Below are 21,985 nucleotides of genomic sequence, written 5' to 3'. Positions count from 1 at the left end.
ATGACGTCATCCTACCTTTCCCCAGCCCAAGCGGGAAATCAAGGGTTGGGTTTTTTTTTTTAGTTCTCTAGTCCGGGCTGCACTTCTGACCATGTTCTTGGCGCTAAGCATTTGTGCATGAGTATGCGATTTGTGTGGATCCCCACCCCCTTCTGTTTAAAAAAGTTGTAATAAATGATTCATAATGGCAGGGGTAACATGTGACCTAAAACAGCTCCTCATGACCCCAGTGAAATCACCGATCCCAATGTCAAGGAAGTCTAGATGCTCTTTTTACGCTGGTTACTAAACTCTTTTATAAAGAAAAGTTGTGTGGCCACGGGAAAACAGATTGCGTTGTCACCAGATCGGAGGGAGTGGAAGGGGACATTTTCGATATCCTGAAACCTTATGAATTATGAGGGTCTCTGAAGGTTGAGGTTTGTTGTGTTCGTTGCTGGAACTTGTCGATGATGGAAAATGAACTTTAAGGCATTTGAGAGGTCCCGTGTCTGTTGAGTGCAGTCAGACTCATGAACCGGAGGGGAGTGCGGTGTTAGGATTCACGAGCAGGGGTGTTTTGCCAGAAAAGCATGCTAGCAAGTCGCTTCTGAGCACCTCTGCAGGAGCTGTGATACGCATTTCAGCAACTTCAGATATCTTTAAATTACAAAGCAAAACTATATTACCAGTCCCCAAGCAAGTACATAAACTTATGTCCTGAGGTTCAGGGGACATAGTTGGACATGGATGTGATGATCTGGATGATCTGTTAGCAGGCTCAAGCACAACCAAACATGACTCACCTCATTTCTTCATCTGATGCAATTAAAAGTCGCTTGGACGCATTTGAGAGAGGAATACTGGTTCTCTGCTTGCCAGTGTGTCAGAGCAAATCCACACTCTGGTTAAATGGCGTGTATGATGTGTCTTACATTGCGGGAATTTTTTTAACCTTAGAAAAATCCAGATGTTATCTTTGCTATTGGTTTCTGCCTTACATGCATTGGAATCTTTTTTTTTTTTCCCCTCCTTTCTTTTTGTGCCCTTTTTTGTCAAGATGTTAGAAAACTGAAGGGGAGAGGGTTAATATTTTCACACACTCACCCCTCCCCTACACACATACACTAACAGCTGCCACGTATGATTTTGTGGAATTTGATATTTTGAACAAAATGACTTCCTTATTTTCCAGAGTAATATAATAATCAATTTTACCATAGAGGACTGTGTACATGTCAAGCCTTGGCTTCCCCTAATTTGCAATGGATGGGGTGGCAGGGGAAAGGGCTGGAGAACAGTTCTGAGTGAAAAGCCAGCCATTGGGTTTTAACCATTCCTACTTGCCTCAGCCGAGGCAGTTCTCAATCTTGCTTGGATCTGAACCACAGGTTTAATTTGCGGTGATCTGAGAAAATGGCTCCAAGGGCACGCACACGTGTAACCGAGATGGGTCTGTCCCTCTGTTGCTGCTTTTTGTCTTTCATCCTCTCTCCACAGTAACTTTCATAGGACCACAGCTTAGTAAAATAGAGACAAAACTCAGAAGTCACCCACATAGAATATTCTCTGCCTTGGGGGGCACCTGTGTTTTGTCGGCTGTAGTCAGAAAGGTTTTTTAAGGCACCAGAAATTTCTCTCCATTTTCTCAAACAAATAGTTATATGGTGTATTTATAAAGTCCCATCCATAATACTCTCATTTACTCTAAGGAATTTAGAAGAATTAAACAATGCACATTCCCACAACACGAGGAAACATATACCTCATACTCCACAATGAATCACTTAGCATATTCTGCTAAGGTCTCTGTTCCCATGGGCTTAGAGACAATCGTAAATCCAACTGAGTTGAATAAGTGTTTGTTCACCGCCTCTAATTTGCCCGGCACTGAGCCAGACAGACACTCAGGAATTTGAAAGATTTTAGGATGTGGATGATGTCTTCAAGGTGCTTATCATTTAGAAAGCAAGAATCATACGCCAGCAAACCTCACCCAGCTTCCTACAGCAAAAATTATTTATATACTTTGCGACAAGTCTTGCCACAAAAAATATTTTTTGAATTGTGTGAAAGATGCTTCAGTCTAGCTAAGAAATATTGATCGATTGCCCACTGTGTTTGTGACCCTTTGTGGGCTTATACAAATTTCAATGTTTATTCATAAGTACAATTTAAGACACATGGACGTGTTTTTTGTAGTGACAAAAATGGCTTGTGGGGATCAAGGTAAAGAAGAACAGATTGATAGTATTCCTTTAGAGACTGGTGAATCTCAAACTTTGTTTGTGATTCCTCTGAAATCTCCTGGGGTAGCTATTAAAAAATCCCAATGCCTAGGGTGAAAAGAAATCTCTGGAAATGGGGCCCAAGTATCAGTATTCTAAAAAACACCCCGAGTAATTGCTATACCATTGAAATCTAGCGATACAAATGATTTTATCAAAAACTTTGTTTTTAAGTCTAGGGTGAGTTTGGAAGGTAGGCTTTCTCATAATGATGATGTTGCTTGACTAAAGAACTTTTGACATACTGGAGTCTGATCCTCTGTCCTCTGCATCATTGAACTCAGGGTAAATGGAGGTATGCTTTCTTCCTAGTCAACAAAGTTAACATAACACTGAGCCAGTCAATCCACTAAATTACCTGAGGTTTGTGAACCTTGAACATTTTGATTGCAAGGAGGTCAAATGTTGTTGAACGTGCCGACTGAATCTCTTAAAGGAAGTTAGGTATAAGAATAACCACATTTTTGCAGTGTCTAAAACCCCCACAGAAAAGGAAGCCCCTTCTTGGGGTACTGCACAATTAGTAGATAGAAGTGGCTCCTAAAAAAAATACAACTGCTACTAAATTCTTTATAACTCACCACCATAGATTCTTAGAGTTGGAAGGTCAATTCAAGCTTGTCTTCTTAAGTGGTTCTGAAAGTGCAGCATCAGTTATCACCTGGACTTGTTAGAAACACAAATTCTCAGGTCCCAACTCAGATCTCCTAAGATAGAAACTGGGAGTGAGCCCAGCATTTGTGTTTTGAAACTTTCCTGATTCCCCTTCCCCCAACACCTGAAAATCACTGCTCTGGTTTCACTTTGTCATTTTACAGACATATCTGTTAAGCAGAGGTTAAGTGCCCCGAAATTACCCAGCACTAGAGAAGCAGTAGAGGCTAGAAACTCAGATTTCTCAGGGCCAAAATCTGTCTACACCGTGGCCAGATCATCCTCACTTTTCTGTGTATCATGAGTAACAGCTTTAGGAAAACGCCCACCATCCTAAAATCACAAAGCGTAAAGGAGCTTTAAATGTTGTCTCATTTGGCCCTCCCATTTCACAGATGAGAAAACTGAGGTCTGCAGGGCTAATTGATTGCAATAAGATGTACAATTATTCATGGCAGAGCCTGTCCAAGGAGTGCGTTGACTTACCAACAAAAACTGTCTCTCTTGGCATCCTGCCTAAATACCCCATAACACCTCTTCGGTTTCATAGGGACTCCTAGTATTTAGCTTAAATTACACTGATTAAAATGTCCAGGGTAACAGTCAGGCAACTCTAGGAAAGGACCAGCTTTATTTGAGTAAGAATTTAAATTCTTTAAAATTAAACTTTTATTGTGATTTAATATTAACTTGAATTTTATAATCCTCCTTGTACACTTACCAGAAAAAATCAGTGATATAAACTGAAAATAAAATTTAGAAAACATAGGGAGCATTCCTGGAGCATGTGTTTCATCTCAGAATCGTGTAGATTAGACACATAGCTCCTCAGATCACGCACTGAAATTGCATTTTCTTCACATTTAGTTAAAAGGAAAAATGTGGCAACAAGTCTGTTTGTTGACTATTTTAGAATTCTATCCTTGATGTGGATGGTGGTTATTTACATAATTTTGACAGTGTTCAAAGACTGAGTCTAATCCACATTCTCCACGGAGCTTCATCTTCAAAGCCTTGTAGCAGCACACATGGAGCACTTAGCCAGGAAACAAATTGAGAATGTGATACACAGCTATTATCTCCGCACGCATACGCACGGAGCAGGTGTGTACAAGTATGGGTGTGTTTATTGGTTCCACACACCTACTGTGTGCCAGGCACTATGACATGAAATGGACACACAATTACTGCTTTCAAAATGACCGTGGGGTATTAGATGAGGACATGAGATGAGTGATTGAGTAGATAATTATCAGTGAGGGTGGTAGGAGTTAGAACGGAGTGTAATTGAGGCTTCATAGAACTGCAGGGCATTATGGGGGATGACAGAGGAGACACCAGCACACACTGGAGGGGGGCAGAAGTCAGAGAAGGCTGCCTGGAGGAGGTGCCATGTGAGCTGCATGTTGAAGGATGGCAGTTACCCAGGTGAGGGGGAGTAGGGAGGAGGTGGTCCAGGGGGAAGGAGCGGTATATGCAAAGGTGTTCATGTCTGTGTACACACTGTTCTTCACTGGGGCTAGTGACCTATAAACCCCTAAATACTTCATTTGCATGTAGAAACATTATCATTTGGCTTCTTAGAGAACTTGTTTAACAGTTTTTAAACATGCATTTCAATTTTTTTTTTTTTTGGACGTGCCCTGGCTTTGCAGGATCTTAGTTCCCTGATCAGGGATTGAACCTGGGTCACGGCAGTGAAAGTCCAGAGCCCTAAAACTGGATTGCCAGGGAATTCCCTTAAATACACATTTCAAACAGCTTGTTTTTCCATCTCAAAGACCCTGATGTTCCCCAGAAGAGTTAGTGGGTTGAGAGGTCACCATACCTTATGTCACTGAGAAAATAAAGATCTCTCCTAACCCCTATAAGTCAAATTACCCCTCAGTTTCATCCTTCACAAAATGAGTGAAATTCTGCATGCATTTCCTGAAGAATTATGTCTCAGGCAAACCAACTCCAGACCCAGAGTACTTTGAGCTTCATTTTACTGTGGAAGCCTGGTTCTGTCTATGGAATGCTTTGTAGAAGACAGTATCTTGTGGCAAGGCACTTTTGATATTTCATTTACTCAGTCTTCATGGGTGGAGTTGAGAGCTTGTCCTTGTGCAGAACTGCCTACCCAAGAAAGCAGTTAGAAGAAATTGAATTATTTCATGCCGCCTGGACTGCAACATGTCAGTCTAAACCAAGTTACATGTTTAACAACAGTAGTGTGACAATAGTTTCTTTAAAAGTATTCAGCACTTGCAGAAATAAATCCGAAGTAAGCACATCCTCTACAGGGTGATAGAGGTGGTTGACTTATTAAGGGTTTCCAAATAAAGAAAATCATGTCTGAACTCTGAAAAAAAAAAAATAAATAAATAAAAGTATTCCCAGAAGCTTAAAAATAGCTTAATTTTAGTGAGTAGTATTAATAATTATTATTATTCAGTATTATCCAACTAATATTATTACTATCATCACTGTTTTGCAGAACACTTGCACATAATGTTTGATCTTTATAACAGTTAGTAAGGCAGACATTGTTATCTCCATTTGACAGATGAGGAGATTAAACCTTAGAGTCATCAGATTTCAAAGGTGGAACAGGCCTTGGAGATCCTTTCATCCAGCTTTCTCATTTTACCAAAAAAAAAAAGAGGAAGTTGACTGATATATAATCCCACCAGAAGTAAATAGTAACTGTAGGTCCAGGCCTGGATCTTCTGATTTCCAGCTCACCAAGTTTTTCACTGTATCATGCTGTTTTTAACTTTCAGTGTGTAAAAAGAAACTTGAAAGAATATGTATTTGTTTCTTTAAGAGAAATATTGTTGAAACCAGTCTTATGTGCTGTTCTGTAAGCTCATGCAGGTATAGAAAAAGTCTCTTTTATAATTTTTCTGTATATAGATAGGTAAACAAACAGATATATAGGTAAATAGATACACAAATCACATGTGGATGTTATTGGGGGAGATGAAGGTGGAATTAGACTGGGCAGTCTCAAAGGGATGTCAGTTTTGTCTGTATAATTTTATTATTTTGATAAAAAATACTTGGGCTTAAAATGACTGTAATGGTAGTATTTGTTAATTTTGATTGATGAGCAATGAATTAATAACTATTTGTTCTTTAGATTTTTGTAGTTTTAAAATTCAAAACAAATACTAATATGAAAAATAAATTAGCCCCTACAATACCATCATTTCATAAAAGAAAGGATATTTTAAAGAAAGAAATTTGGTACAAAGGAAAGGAAAGAAAAACCAAAGCTAATATCTAGTTCTTGGTGGTTAAGTTGACATTCATTCTCTCTTTGCTTGAAGTCTTTTCCTGTTATGACTCTAGCAGGATGTGTATCCATTTCTCTGCTTCTGCTGCGTTATCAGTTCTTTTTTTTCACATTTCAAGCACTTCTAATAACTCTGGCAGGACAGGCAGGCCCTCTCTTGTCAGTTATAAAATCGCTAGCTGCACCTTCGTGACTACATGTCCCCCAGGTTCCAAGAATTTTAATCTGACTGATTAAAGTGGTACTGAGTACAGTGGACCAAAAAGCTGGTGATTTGATATCAGATGTGTTATTTAAAATCACATCCTGACTGTGTTAGCTAAACTTATTGTGGTGATCACTTCATGTCGTATACATATATCGAATCATTACTTGTGCACCTAAACTTATAGAACATCGCATGTTAATTCGAACCTGGGTCTTCTGCATTGCCGGCAGATTCTTTACCATCTAAGCCACCAGGGAAGCCCTATATGTTAGTTATATACCTATAAAGCTGGGAAAAAAAAAAAATGAAACACTATGAGAAGTTGGGGGGAAAAGCACAAATGAAAGGAAATAGCTTTTTATTTTAGTAACTTTAAACAAACAACACCTCCCCCCCCCCAAAAAAAAAAAAAACTGGACTCAAGGAAATAGATACAGGAATGTGGTTTTATAAACTCCCTTTAATGAACGTGTAAACTGGGGATAGGGTACTGGTCGTACGTAAAAAGACCCTCATTCAAGCCCCAGCTAAGTACCTTATTTGCTGGATGCCCTCATATGATTCATCTGACCTTTTTTTGGTCTCACTCAGTCTTACTATAAACTAGAAATGGTCGTGTCGCGTTTACCTAACCATGTAACTGTCCTAGCGGTCAGGTAGCTAATGAGGTGAAAACATCTATTAACACTCCAACTGAAAGTTACAAAACAAAAGAGAGATAATAGGATTATGATTGCTGTTATGAATGTGTCATGGTGATATGAATCATCACATGATAATGTCATGGCTAAAACCCAAACACGGGACAATGCCAGCATGGATCCAGTCATCTCAAAATTAGTCACAGAGGCCTCTTTAGTGATAATCCAGGAGCCCTATTGTTACCAGGAAGGCAGCACTATCAAAAAAGTGTGTGATCTCACTCTTCTCCCACAAAGAAGACTCCCCTGATGCATGTTGATGGGGACGCATCCGCCACAGTGGCTGCATTAGCCCCAAGGAAGGAGGATGAAGACTGGGTTCCAGCCTCAGCTCTCCCCTCTCTAGCTGTGTTTTTGGGTTAACTTACACTTACACCAACTACTTTAGGTTTCAGTTTTCCTCTGTAGAATGAGTGAGTTAGACTCAATGACCTCTGAGATCTCTTGCTCTTACGTTTGTGATCAGATCAGATCAGTCGCTCAGTCGTGTCCGACTCTTTACGTTTGTGATAATTAGGTGCAATTTGGAATTCCGCCCCAGTATTACTGTGGTCTCATCATTGTCATCTTTGTAACCTGACATTTAGGGGCTGTTCCCAAGGGTCACATCCTGACCTAGCTTCTAAGAGTGTTATAGCAGACTTGAGAGCTTGTGATTTGAGGTTCCACTCCTAGGAAGCAATGGAAAGCCCGTCCCTGACCCTGACTATTGCTCTTGATTTGATTTGGTTGCTCTGTAAGCTGTGAGCAAAGCTGGGAAAACATTCTCTTGTGAGCTCTCTGGTCTGGATTATATTTTGTAGCTTAGCACTTAAGAAGAAATGGCATATTCATTGTGGCCTGGAAAGGGAGATGAGTTGAACTGGAAGTGAATTTAAATTCCTGATTGTTTATTGTGGAAGGTATGGTGCTTACTGAAAATGTGACTGGTCCAGTTGACAAAGGTACCGCTGTGCTCTGGACTTCAGTTCTTGGCTTCTACCTCTGGATGGACGAACATTACCAGGGAAAAACTTGGTGTGAGTTCACACACATTGGTACACTACACTTCAGCCGCGCCCTTGTGTTGTTTTACGGCTTTTAAATCTATTGTTGACTACTTATCCAGTTCACCAAGCATCTGTGATTAACTCTCTGTGTTTTCTCCAAGTCCCCGTCCCCACCCCTGCTATTCCTCTCTCAGCACACGTCTGCATTTACTTTTTAAATTCTTTTTTTCCCCTCAGTGTTTGCATCTCTCTATGTTTTCTTTTATCTATCTCTATCTGTCTCTAAGGAAGTTTCATCCTCTCTGCCTTGGCAGAGCTCACCTGCCATTTGCCCTGCTGATGACTATGATGCTGGTGATGATAGTAATATTAGTTATGGTAACAACAGTGGTAAGAAGACCAGCGGTGGTGCTGGTCTCTGCTGCGTTGGTTTAGTGGCTGCTTACTGTATGTAGGAGCTGTGCAGAACAGTTTATGTCTACCCTGTCATTTAACTCTCAGAACAAACCTATAGCTTAGACATAACCATCTTTACTTTAACAATGAGAACTGAGGCTGAGAGAGAATAAATATTTGCTCATAGTCACTAGCTGATATGTGGCAAACTGAAATTCATATCCAAGTGATACAAACTCTGAAACCTGTGCCCTTAGCCTCTGGGCAATGCTCTTTACATCCCTACCCGCCATATGTGATGCAGAGCGAAGTCACATTGGTATGGTTGAAAGTGAAAGTCACTCAGTTGTGTCTGACTCTTTGTGACCCCATGGATTATACAGTTCATGGAATTCACCAGGCCAAAATACTGGAGTGGGTAGCCTTTCCCTTCTCCAGGGGATCTTCCCAACCCAGGGATTGAACCCAGGTCTCCTGCATTGCAGGCAGATTCTTTACCAGCTGAGCCACAAGGGAAGCCCAAGAATACTGGAGTGGTTAGCCTATCCCTTTTCCAGACGATCTTCCCGACCCAGGAATCGAATCCGTGTCTCCTGCATTGCAGGTGGATTCTTTACCAACTGAGCTATCAGGGAAGTCCTTGGTATGGTTCAGCCCTTGGTACACCCCAATATGTACTCCATTAATATGGCTGAATCAATTTTACCTCTTTCTACTTTGAATCCTAGTGGCAAGGAGGTTATCTCCATGGATGTGAGTGATAAATATCACTTCCTCTATAAAGGAACGTTTCCTGAAAAGGAAGAATATGTTGTGATCACACACAAGATGTTCTCTTTCCAATAATCTTTGGCCAATGCCACGCCTTTACATCTGTAAGTGCCAAATAATTTACAGAGCATTCTGACAGCTCCTTACTGAACCCCGAATCAGTCCTCAAGATATAAATGAGGAAAGACTGTAAGTTCTCTTTTCATGGTTGAGGACACTGAGGCTCAGAGAGATAAGCTTTGTTGTCCACTGTGACGTAGCTGATAAGCGCTGAGTTAGGGCTGGATCCCTTGGTTCCTACCCCGGTTCATAAAGGGCAGCCCACAGCCCAATATGTACTCATTGTACACTCACCTCCCCTCCAGGTGAAAGGAGACCAGAGAACTGTATCTGTAATAAATAACTTTTTCTCCTGGGGGATAAGGAGTGTCTGGCATAATAAAGCCAGTTCTCAGTACAGCAAAATTGGCTTGTTAGGTGCTTAGAATTGAAAGGCGTTGCTTAGAAACTCTCTCAGGTGAGGGCCAAGACATTCTGTCCCCTCTCACAGGAGCACCTGCGTGGTCAGCTTTGGATCTGCAAACCTGCAGGATGTTGGGTCCCTTACTCTTGTGGGGACTCTTCCCCAGCACCCTATTCACACTTTGTGATCACAATGCATGGCTTTTAGTCCACCCAGGATCGGGGAGCATTCTGCTTCCTGAGTCTCCAGGAAATAGGTCTCTTTGATCAGCAGGTACTCGCACCAAAGTGACCGCCCGAACTTTCCTTGAGTGACCCCTTGCCTCCAGCTGACAAACCTGGAGTGTAACAGGGGACTCTTGATTTGATGTGGGACCACGGAGGGAACCATCCAGATTACTTGCAGATGGTTCTAGTAGGCTGCTTTTCTTTTTACCTTATTATTTTTATTAAGCACCTAAAGGAAATGCATTGGTTCATGGAAAGAAAAGTCCAAGCAGATTCAGGGTTCATGGAAAGAAAAGTCCAAGCACGGCTCAAGGCAACTCCCAGAGTGGACTGGCCCATCTCCAGGCCAGTGTCTGTCGGTTAGCTTTATTCTCAGGCAGCCTCTCCTTAAGCGGTAGCTTAAATTGAGCCAGTTTAGCAACCCAGGCATGGCCTGACAAGATGACGAGGGTCTATCTCTTAATGGCTCCAGTAGCATCTGGGAGCGTCCATTCCTGAGTCAGTCATGGTGGCTGGGGGCTCTGACTGGCTGGATCATATTGGGTAGATATTACTATCCCCATTTTATAAATGAGAGAATTCTGAGGGTTGGAAAAAATTAAGCGATTTTCCCCCATCATATGTCTCTATGGCGTAATCGATTAGCGCATTCAGCCATTAACCAAAAGGTTGGTGGTTCGAGCCCATCCAGGGCTTGTTTTCCTCTACAGCAATTCGCGTGTGGCTTCCCTGATGGCTCAGACAGTAAAGAGGCTGCTTGCAGTGCAGGAGACCAGATTTGATCCTTGAGTCAGGAAGATCCCCTGGAGAAGGGCATGGCAACCCACTCTAGTATTCTTGCCTGTAGAATTCCATGGACAGAGGAGCCTGGTGGGCTACAGTCCATGGGGTCGCAGAGTCGGACATGACTGAGCCACCAACACTTCACTTCACTTCCCCCATCACACCACCGGTAACAGGCACTTGGAAGCTGGTCTCTGACCATAACTCACCCTACAACTGCCTTTCACCAACAGCTGATGCATCTTTGCACATGTAGGTGGATTAATAAACCCAGACTGTTTCAAAGGTTTTGTTCAGAGTTCAGGGACAGCCCTTGAGTTGGTCTTTTGTTTCACTTGTGACATTGCTGTGAGACATCTGAGGCTTGAACCACTTCCTTGCTTGCCTTGCTGTTTTGTGCTTACCTCCGTGGGAATATTCATCTTCTCTGCGCTGATCTGTCTTCCCCGTGGTCTCAGGACGTTTCTCTTTTTCCATCTCTAGCAACTTTGCCTGGCACATAATCGGTGCTCAATCCATTCTGGTTGAATCGAACTCGTCCATGTCCTATTGACCCCTCTGCTGGAGTTTGTTTCAGAGGAGAGGCTCTGCAGCCCCTGTCTGTCCTGAACACTATCTTTTCCTTTCAGAACAGGACGGATTATGTCACAAACGCTGAATTTCCAGCACCCCGACTTGAACTGAGGAAGGAGAGTGCCTCAGTTACTGTGCTCAAATATTAATCCATCATCACATCCTGCTGGGTACTCAGCATAAAATGTGGAAGAGCTTTGGGGCAAAGAGTGAGCATTGCAGACAGCTGTTGGCTGCCCTGGGAGATGCAATATGGTGCACATCCTTTCGACAGTATGGAATTAAATCATCGGAAACAGTTTTCATCTGGAGCTCCTAAATCTTCCGGCTTATAAAGGCAACTTGTTCTCCTTTACATTGTATTTTATTTTTAAAATTATTGAGAGAAATGCTGCTTTAATTGGGAAAAACAACCAACTTTCCGAGTGAGTAGGGAACCAAAGTTTTGGATGTAATTATGCACTGTGAGGTCTTTGTTACAATGAATGGCTCAGGAAAGGGAAGGAAGCCTCAGCTCTGGGCACAGTGAACCTTGTCGAGGCCTGAATGAACCCGAGTGGCTGTGCCGGGAGTGGACGGGCCCTCTGTGGGGCTGTGTGGTAGGTATTCTGGCTCCGTGCCAGGTGCCCAGGTTCTGTGCCTGACTGTGCTGCTCTCCCTCCCTCCCCGGATCTCAGGTTTGACCATGTGACTGTAGACAGAGCTGCCGCACAAGACTTAGGAGAGGATGTGGCAGATGCATAGAGCCATGCTCCCCACCCACTCCCCAGACAAGAGGGCATCCTTGCTGTCATCACTGGAGCTGACAGGGGTTCCAGAAGGGCCTGCATCTCCACCTCTCTCCAGGGCTCAGCAAATGCCTTGCCTGTGGCAGGGAGTCAGCATCTCACTGAACAGAGAGGAGGACCACAGAGAAATATGGATGGAGATGATGATTTGATGATGAAATAGTTCTGAAACTTAAGACTTTTGGAGGCAAGGCTGTTCTGTCAGGCACTAGAAGCTGGCTTGAAAGCTCTGGGTTCTGATTAGATGGGTTTTGTGTGGCTTTGGGCAAGTCACTTTCTTTGTTGACGAGAGGGGTAGATGAGTTGGTCCCTAAGGGTCTGCATTTCTAAGCTTTCCCAGGGTGCCATTGCTCCAGCTGTTTAGAGAAATCTGACTTGGAAAAGGAAGAGACCTCTGTGTTGTTTCGGCTCCTGGCTAAGTTCCCAGAGGGTCTTCAGATCCTGGGTCGGATGGTCTGTACTCCCCAGGACTGCTGTGGGCAAGAGGTTCATACCAACAAATCCAGCCAATGTCCCCACACCCACCCTGCCTCTCTGTGTGGAAGCCTCTTTCGCATCTCACTTTCTTGGTGGATTGTTTTAGTTTCCTATCGTGTCTGTAACATGTTACCACACATTTGTAGCGTCCAACAATACAAATTTCTTACACTTCCGAGAGTCAGAAGTCCAAAGTCAGTCTCACGGGGCCAAAGTCAAGGTGTCAGCAGGGCTGGTTTCTACTGGAGCCTCTAGGGGAAATTTTATTTCCTTGCCTTTTCCAATTTCTAGAGACCACTTGCATTTCATTGGCTCACGGCCCCTTCCTCTGTCCTTGAAGCCAGCAGCATAGCATCTTTTCTCCTCTCTGCCTCTGCTTCCATCGTTATATCTTCTCTCTCTGACTCTAGTCCTCCTGCCTCTGTTTTATAAGGACGGCTGTGATTACATTGGGCCAGCTCAGATAATCCAGGATAACATCTCATCTCAAGATTCTTAATTTAATCACATCTGCAGAATCCCCTTTACTATGTTAGGTAAGATTCACAGCTTCTGGAGGTTAGGATGTAGAGATATTTGGGATGGTTCATTATTCAGGCTACCACAGGGATTGTCCATTTGATTTCAAAACGTAGATTCGGGGACTTCCCTGGTGGTCCAGTGGTTGAGACTCCACACTTCCACTCCAGAGGGCACGGGTTTGATCCCTGGTCAGGAAACTAAGATTCTGCATGCCACATAGCACAGCCAAATAAATAAAAATGAAAAACACTTCATTTGGAAAAAACAAGCACACAAACCTAGATTTGGACAGGGAGAGAGTGTATTGGAACTCCTGCTCCGGTGACTCTGTACCTGAGTGAAGTTCAAGCTGTATACAACAGCAAAATCCATTTGCTTTCTGGCTATATTTAGATTCTCCTTCCTTTAATTCATCCATTATCTTCCTTCTTCATTCTGTTCATGGCGGTTACCAAGTGCCCACCAAGTTTAAGCAAGTGTGCCTAGAAAATGCGAGAATCTCTGAGAAATGCTCCCTTCCCTGGTGGAGCTTGTGTCTAATGGAGGGTGAAAGACACATAAGCAGTTGCTTTCAATACAGGGCAGGGACGCAGCAGTGACAGACTGAGGTGGTGGGAAGACAGGAGGGTGACATGCATTCTGTCCTTTAGGGTTTCAGACCACGTGCCCCAGTTTTTGGTTCAGAAGTTTGATTGTTACACACACCCGAATTTTATTTTTTAATTTACTTTCGTTTGTAATTTGTTTTGGCTGCACCTCGTGGCATGCAGGATCTTAATTCCCAACCAGGGATCGAACCTGTGTCCCCTGCAGTAGGAGCACAGAGTCTTAACCACTGGACCACCAGAGAAGTCCCTGCACCTGAATTTTAAGTTACTAACTCTGATAGGCTGAGAATTTTAAGACTTTTTAAAAGTAGGATGATGTGTCATTTCTTTTTAATATAAGGGTCTTTGGTTCAAAAGGGTATCTGATTCTGACGATTCTTATGAAACCACTTCTACTCAAGGTTGATTCAAGTTGGGGACCAATTTGCCAGGCAAAGCGGAAGTCGAGAAGAAAATCTAGTCGGTCTTCTTAATTTATGCTGCATGTGAATGAGTAGACTTCTGTAACCTGGGCCATCCTCAGGAAAGCACTTGTTTCCCGTGGCTGACCTACAAATACCCAGCGAGGTTGGCTCTCCTCGTTGGAAAGACAGCTCTTCCCCACATGTCCTTTCAGAGGCGAAGGGGAATCTCCAGCGAGAGTTCCCTCCAGCCCAGAACACTGTTTTAGAAAATACAGCTGACTTCTCTGGGAAAAACAAAACCAACCTTGTCTTACTCTCGTCATGGAAACCAAGTTGGCACCTCATTATCGCCTTGTTAGCAAGGACAGGCTGCATCGGGTACAGACCTGGTAGGAAGGGTTGGCCCTGTGTGGGCAGGGTTTTGAGTTAAGCTTAATTGCTCCTCTAAAGCTCAGCCACTTAATACTACACAAGTAGAAATCTATCACCAGCCTCTACACCATCCTCCTGTGCCTTTCACATTCTTGCCTACGTAGACAGTTAGTACCTCTCCAACTCTGCTGCTGCCATGATGTGTGCCTGAGCCACAGTGGGGCCACCAAGGCTTGGCTGCAACCAGCATGACTACCCACAGGAGAAGAGGTCTGTCACCAGTTTTAACCTCGACCCCTCCCCGCAACCCTGCAGTATCTTAACATGCAACCAGCCTGCTCTGTCCTTGGAGCACGGCAAGGCTGCTGGCTGAGGGAATATCCTGTCTTTTTAATGACTTACAGCAAATACTTGATTTCTCATAGAATGAGAAAGAGTAAGGCAAATCTGTGTTTGTCTGGCTCTGAGATGTGTTTTGTGCTTGAATTTGAACGTGGGGGTGCCTAATGTTCTGAGAACTCACTTTGGACAAAACAGTGAAGCAGCCCATGAAGAGGGCTGTGCCCTTTCTCTTCTTTGGAAAGCCTGACTCCTTGATCTGTTCTCACCAACAGTGGGCATTTGTTAAATAGGTCACCTAGTCTCTCTGAGCTGTAGGTTCTTGCCCTGCAAAATTGGGATGAAGTTACCTACCCCATGGGCTCCCCAAGTGGTGCTGCTACTGCTGTTGCTGCTGCTGCTGCTACTGCTGCGTCACTTCAGTCGTGTCCGACTCTGTGCGACCCCATAGACAGCAGCTCACCAGGCTCCCCCGTCCCTAGGATTCTCCAGGCAAGAACACTGGAGTGGGTTGCCATTTCCTTCTCCAATGCATGAAAGTGAAAAGTGAAAGTGAAGTCGCTCAGTCGTGTCCGACTCTTAGGCAAGAGTACTGGAGTGGGGTGCCATTGCCTTCTCCGTCAAGTGGTGCTAGTGGTAAAAAAAAAAAAAACAAAAACAAAACATGCCTTCCAGTGCAGGAGACCTAAGAAATGTGGGTTCAATCCCTGAATCGGGAAGATCCCCTGGAGAAGGAAATGGCAACCCATTCTAGTATTCTTGGGCTTCCCTGGTGACTCAGATGGTAAAGAATCTGCCTGCAATGTGGGAGACCTGAGTTCGATCCCTGGGTTGGGGAGATTCTCCTGGAGGAGGGCATGGCAACCCAGTATTCTTGCCTGGAGAATCTCATGGACAGAGGAGCCTGGCGGGCTGCAGTCCATAGGGTCGCAAAGACTAGAACACAACTGCAGTGACTTAGCACAGCACATAGCACTACCCACCCCACAGGACTCATGGAGAGGTCCAGTGAGATAGCATAGACAAGCACTGGTCACGTGGCATCATGGTAAAATGTGAAGAATCTCTCCCCCTCACCTGCCTCCCCAACCTGCCTGTGCTCATTCTCTTAGACCAGTACAGAGCACCAACCCAAAGTGGGAGAGATGTGACATGCCAGCCACCTCTCTCTCTTTCCTTCATATGCCTACCCTCTGGCCCTTCCCCTTTGTTTCATTATCATCAGACTTGTGCTGTACAAAGCCTGTGACAGTGAACACCTTGTTAAATGGTCCCAGCTTTTCAGTTTCTCCCCCACACTTCCGTAGGCATGCTGAATGTATAGCCAGGTCTGTCCATGATAACCCCAATCTCAATTGCACAGTTCCATTCTTCCCATTAAGATGTCCTGAGAATTCCAGTTTATCAACATCCCAAACACATTTCCTGATTGCACTCATTCCCCAGAAGGGGAGTTTAAGACCAGGAAATATATGGTCTTACAAAACGGCCCTGACAATGGTAACCACACATACCACGAAAGGGAATGTCTGTTCCCTTTCCAGTTCACAGGTCCTGATTTTTGGTCTAGAAAATACCATAACCAACCAACAGAAGTCACGTGAAACGCACATGTCAGACAGAACACCCCTGCAATAAGATTCTGTGAGAGCCCACCACTGCCTATGATCGAAAATTCAGATTCTTCCCTTGTAATTTTTTTTTTTAATTTCTTTTGCTTGTTGGGTTTGAGAATGGACTGAAGGCCACATGAGTCTTGTTGCTTTTGGATGTGAAATGAGGACAAGGATAAAAATGTATTTGGCACAGATATACACACACAATTCATTCTCTGTGTAATTTTGAAGACTACTTTTTTCACTTAACATTAGAGTAGATGGATTTTCTCTTGTCACCATTTTTTTTTCTTTGTAAAGTATGACCTGACCAAATTCAAGATGATGTCTGTCATTGGCAATGATGAAGGTGGGGTGAGGATGGAGAGAGCAGATGCCCAAGGAGGACTTAGTGTGGTGGAATATCTTCTGTCTTAAACTTGATGATGGGAAGATTTCTTTGAATGTCTTAAATATTGCATAACACAATGGAAATTCTTGCACCAGTAGTGAATGCTTACTGAACATTTCATTCTGCCAATGTATTATAATTTACTCGCTTTAAAACTCACCTCCCTGCTGTTATCGGATATTTGTAACTTTCAGCACTGGACTCTTAAATAATGTAGTTCTACTAAACATCTTTGCATATCAAGTTTGGTCTGCATTTTAGCTTGTTTTCTTAAGGGCATATTTATAGGATTGAATTATTGGGTCGAAGAATATGGCTGTAATGAGCGCCTGTTGCCAGACTACCTTTGGGCAAGGTTGCACGAGTTTGGATTATCACTGACCTTGTGTCCATTCCACTTTACCTCACCAGCACCGAGTGCTGTCATTTATGTGTATGTGTGTATTTGCTACTTCGGTCAGCAAATATTTGTTTCTAATGGTTTGACTTTGTCTCTTTGATTACCAGTGAGTTTGAATATTATACCTTATAAGAATTTTTCTGTGTTAGTTGCTCAGTCGTGTCTTTGCCACCCTGTGGACTATAAACCACCAGGCTTCTCTGCCAGGGCTTTTCCCAGGTGAGAATAATGGAGTGGGTAGCCATTCTCTTCTCTAGGGGATCTTCCTGACCCAGGGATTGAACCTGGGTCTCCTGTACTGCAGGCAGATTCTTTACTGTCTGAGCTACCTATTGGAATTTAAAGGATTATTGCACCGATTTGTATGAGCACAGGTTTTGCAGACTGGATCATATGTGGGGCCTGTGTGGGAGGTCTTATTTGTATGGGAGGGGGGACCACAGACAGCAAACAAGCAGCCCGTTGCCTGCCAGGTGGAAAGCAGCCATGCATCTAGCCCTTTGTCTCCTCACAGTGCCGCCAAGCTCCTGGACAAGACCCCGTTCTCGGTCAGTAATCCGAACCCGCTGCTTCCTTCGCCCGCCAGCCTCCAGCTGGCCCAGCTGCAAGCTCAGCTCACCCTCCACCGGTTGAAGCTGGCACAGACAGCCGTCACCAACAACACCGCGGCTGCCACGGTCCTCAACCAAGTCCTCTCCAAAGTGGCCATGTCCCAGCCTCTCTTCAACCAGCTGCGGCATCCGTCCATGATCAGCGCCCCCCACGGCCATACTGGGGTGCCCCAACACGCGGCCACCGTGCCCAGCACCCGCTTTCCCTCTAACGCACTCGCCTTCTCACCCCCTGGCCAGACACGAGGCCCAGGGCCCACAGTGAGCCTTCCCAGCCAGCCCCCCAACGCCATGGTGATGCACCCCTTCATGCCTCAGACCCCCACCCAGCCAGCGGTCATCCTGGGCCTTGGAAAGACTGGGCCCGCGCCCGCTGCTGCAGGGTTCTACGAATATGGCAAAGCCAACTCTGGCCAGGCATATGGTTCTGAAACCGATGGTCAGCCCGGCTTCCTGCCAGCCTCGGCTGCTACCTCGGGCAGCGTGACCTACGAAGGGCACTACAGCCACTCAGGACAAGATGGCCAGGCTGCCTTTCCCAAGGACTTCTATGGACCCAGTGCCCAAGGGTCGCAGGTGGCAGGTGGATTTGTGGCTGAGCCGGCTGGGGCCTTGAAAGGCGAGGTGGGTCCCCTGCTGCAGGGTCCAAACAGCCAGTGGGAGAGCCCCCATGGGTTCTCTGGCCAGAGCAAGCCTGATCTTGCGGCAGCCCCCAGCCTGTGGCCCCCTCCCCCTGGCCAGCCCTATGAGCTGTATGACCCTGAGGAGCCCACACCAGACAGAACCCCTCCTTCCTTTGGGGGTCGGCTCAACAACAGCAAACAGGGCTTCAGCGGAGCCCGGAGGCGGGCCAAGGAGGAGCAGGCAGTGCTGTCCCTGCGGCCCCTGCAAGCGCACGAGCTGAATGACTTCCACGGTGTGGCCCCCCTCCACCTGCCGCACGTCTGTAGCATCTGTGACAAGAAGGTGTTTGATCTGAAGGTGAGTCATCTGAGACCGGCTGGGAGCTCCAGCTGGAGCCTGGGGGAGCCGGCCACCACAACCCAACCCTTGCTGTTCACGGGCTAAGAACTGTGACACTTGGGGGTTGGGTGACAGGATCTTGCCATAGGTACCCTTGATTAAAATCCTTGGTATTAGAACCTTGGTATTAGAACCAACAGGAATTTCAGAAATGTATCAGAGCCAGTCTCTTGCTTTAAGGCAAGTAAGAGAGTCTTACTTGTATTTATAGATGAGAGAGTCAAGGTGAGTGGGGATCAAGGGACCCAACCTGGGTTATGAAAAAGGGACTCAGGAATTAGAGCCTCTGCCTCCTTGAAAAGGGCTTTTCTCTGTAGAGCACCAGGAAGCTTGAGAGTCTATGTTCCTTGAGAACATACATTGTACTGAGTACAAACAGAGAAAAACTTAGCAGAATTTTGAGTCAGACAAGAAAGTCATTCTCAGATGGGACCTAGACAGATTATTATAGAGGGGCCTCAGCTTCTCCATCTGCAGAATGGAGGTAGAGCCTCATGGCACCTTCCCAGCGCTTGGAAAGTGCTTTGGGCCCCTGCAAACAAATGCCCATGGTAGTATAAATTTCCCCCTAAAATGTATTGCTGATGCAGTAAAATATTCCAAAGCAATAATAATTACAGTTAGCATACTCTTTGTCTGTGTCAGCAATAACTCTCCAAGAGAGACACTATTATTATACCCATTTTACAGATGCAAAGACTGAGGCCCAGAGAGATGAAATGATTTGTCCAGGACCCCATAGTCAGAAAGTGGTGGAGTGGAGATTCAGATGTGGGTCTGACCCTCCCAGAGCCTGTGCCTCTTAAGCACTGAGCGGTACAGCCTCTTGTCTCTTGTCCTGTCTGCAGAGCGCAATAATCCCTGTTTAGTGGGTGTCCCACCACGGTGTGTCTTTCACCTCTGCTGGGTCATGTCATCCAAATGCATCCCAGTCACTCTGGTGGGACATACCTTCTCACCTCCATCTCTGAAGGGGGTCTGTCTAATATAGGAGGTGATGGAGGATTGAGCCTTTTCTAGGGCTTTCCACCTGCCGGCTTCTCCTATAGAAATTCATCGGTGGGACCAAGGGCCCACTGAGACGGGAAGAGGGAATCAGACTTGTGAATCTGGGCTCCTGTCTGAGATAGACTTGGGATATGCAGGTGGATGCTGGTGGGGTGAGGGCTGGGTAGGGTGGCAGGAGCGGGCCGGGGAGGAGCCTGGATGGTGGGGGAGGAAGGGAGGGAGATGCGCCTGCGGGGTTGGTCCAGCGACTGGGTGCTCTGCGCTCCCTGTGTTTAGGAGGAAGCCCGCACTCATCCATTGTCTTCCCGTGGACTCAGTTCTACTTCGGTCATTTTTCTCTCCTTCTGGCCTAGGACTGGGAGCTGCATGTAAAAGGGAAACTACATGCTCAGAAATGCCTGCTCTTCTCTGAAAAGTAAGTGCTGTCCAGGAGGACAGGTCCTTGCATGTGCTCAGCAAGCCTTCATCTAGCTGTGTGCTTTGCCCCATTCTTGCTGGGAAAACAGAGGACAAAACAAGCCAACCCCTGTGCTCAAGGAGCTTATACTTAATGACAGGGGGTGACAGATGACACATTAGTGAGGTATGTGTTGGGGTGGTGAAAAAGTTCTTTTGAGTTTTTCCATGACATCATACAGAAGAACCCAAACGAACTTTTTGGCCAACCCAGTAGCATCTCTGGCGGTAAATGCTAATGAGAAAACAGAAAACAGCATCAGGGCAGAGAGAGAGAGAGACTATGTGTGTGTGTGTGTGTGTGTGTGTGTACGTACGTATGTGTGTGTGCATTCACTCACAGGGGCTGCTGGCAGGGAGACCTCACTGAAGACATACCAGGAGGGTGTGGAATGAGCCATGACTGCCTGGGGGACCGGCACTCCCGGCAGAAGGAATAGCTACTTTGAAGACCCTGGTGTGGTCCAGGGTTGCTCAGCAGCATCAATGTGAGCAGTGCAGAGTACCTGAGGGGAAGAGCCAGGGAAGTCATGGGGCCCCATCCTGAGCACTTTGGCTCCTCGAGAGGACTTTTAACTTTTGATCTGAGTGCAGCTGGAGCCCTGGAGGGCTGAGCAGATGAGGGATGTGCTCTGGCTTCATTGATTGGGACCCCAGCTGCCATGCTGAGAATTCAAGTGGTAGGGGGCAGAGGCAGATACCTGGAGACCGATGTCGAGGGTGTTGTAGACACCCACACAGAAAAGAGGAGCTCTGGCCTGGGGAAGTAGAGTAGAAGATGGGGTTAAGCATTTAGAAATGAGCTCATTCAAAAGGCCTCTCTTTCTTATTTACAATAACCAAAAGGTAGGAAGCAACCTAAATGTCCAGGCTAGATGAATGGATGAACACATGTGGTCTATGTTTACGGTGGAATATCGTTCAGCCTTCAAAAGAAAGGGATTTCTTACATGTGCAACAACGTGGGTGGAGGTTATGCTAAGTGAGATAAGCCAGTCACAAAAGGAAAAATGCTGTATGATTCCACTTACAGGAGAGAACTCAGATTCATGGAGACATAAAATAGAATGGAGGCTGCCGGGGCTGGAAGAGGGATTTGGGGAGTTAGTGGTGAATGGGTAGAGAATTTCAGTTTTACAAGGTAGAGTTCTTCTGGAGCTGGATGGTGGTGATGGTGGCCAAACAATGTGAATGTAGTTAATGTTACTGAACTGTACACTTAAAAATGGTTAAGATAGTAAGTTTTAGGTTCAGTTCAGTTCAATTCAGTGGCTCAGTCGTGTCCGGCTCTTTGCAACCCATGAACCACAGCACGCCAGGCCTCCCTGTCCATCACCAACTCCCGGAGTTTACTCATGTCCATTGAGTCGGTGATGCCATCCAACCATCTCGTCCTGTGTTGTTCCCTTCTCCTCCTGCCCTCAATCTTTCCCAGCATCAGGGTCTTTTCCAATGAGTCAGCTCTTCGCATCAGGTGGCCAAAGTATTGGAGTTTCAGCTTCAACATCATTCCTTCCAAAGAACACCCAGGACTGATCTCCTTTAGGATGGACTGGTTGGATCTCCTTGCAGTCCAAGGGGCTCTAAAGAGTCTTCTCCAACACTACAGTTCAAAAGCATCAATTCTGTGCTCAGCTTTCTTTATGGTCCAACTCTAC

At 45.3% G+C, this 21,985-nt stretch overlaps 1 protein-coding gene across 2 annotated transcripts in view; it reads left to right on the top strand.

The window, feature by feature from the left end:
• RBM20 (RNA binding motif protein 20) overlaps positions 1–21,985 on the top strand; it is a 75,300-nt gene that overhangs the window by 392 nt on the left and 52,923 nt on the right. For both annotated transcript variants that reach the window (XM_010859365.1, XM_010859366.1), the window contains exons 2-3: positions 17,744–18,821; positions 20,225–20,286. In XM_010859365.1, coding sequence (XP_010857667.1) covers positions 17,744–18,821; positions 20,225–20,286 — 1,140 coding nt within the window. The remainder of the gene's footprint in view (positions 1–17,743; positions 18,822–20,224; positions 20,287–21,985) is intronic.

The sequence above is a fragment of the Bison bison genome, unplaced genomic scaffold, assembly GCF_000754665.1.
Source record: "Bison bison bison isolate TAMUID 2011002044 unplaced genomic scaffold, Bison_UMD1.0 scf7180017864456, whole genome shotgun sequence".
Classification (NCBI taxonomy): domain Eukaryota; kingdom Metazoa; phylum Chordata; class Mammalia; order Artiodactyla; family Bovidae; genus Bison; species Bison bison.
Note: the sequence above shows the minus strand (reverse complement) of the source record. Positions and strands in the feature narration are given on the sequence as shown.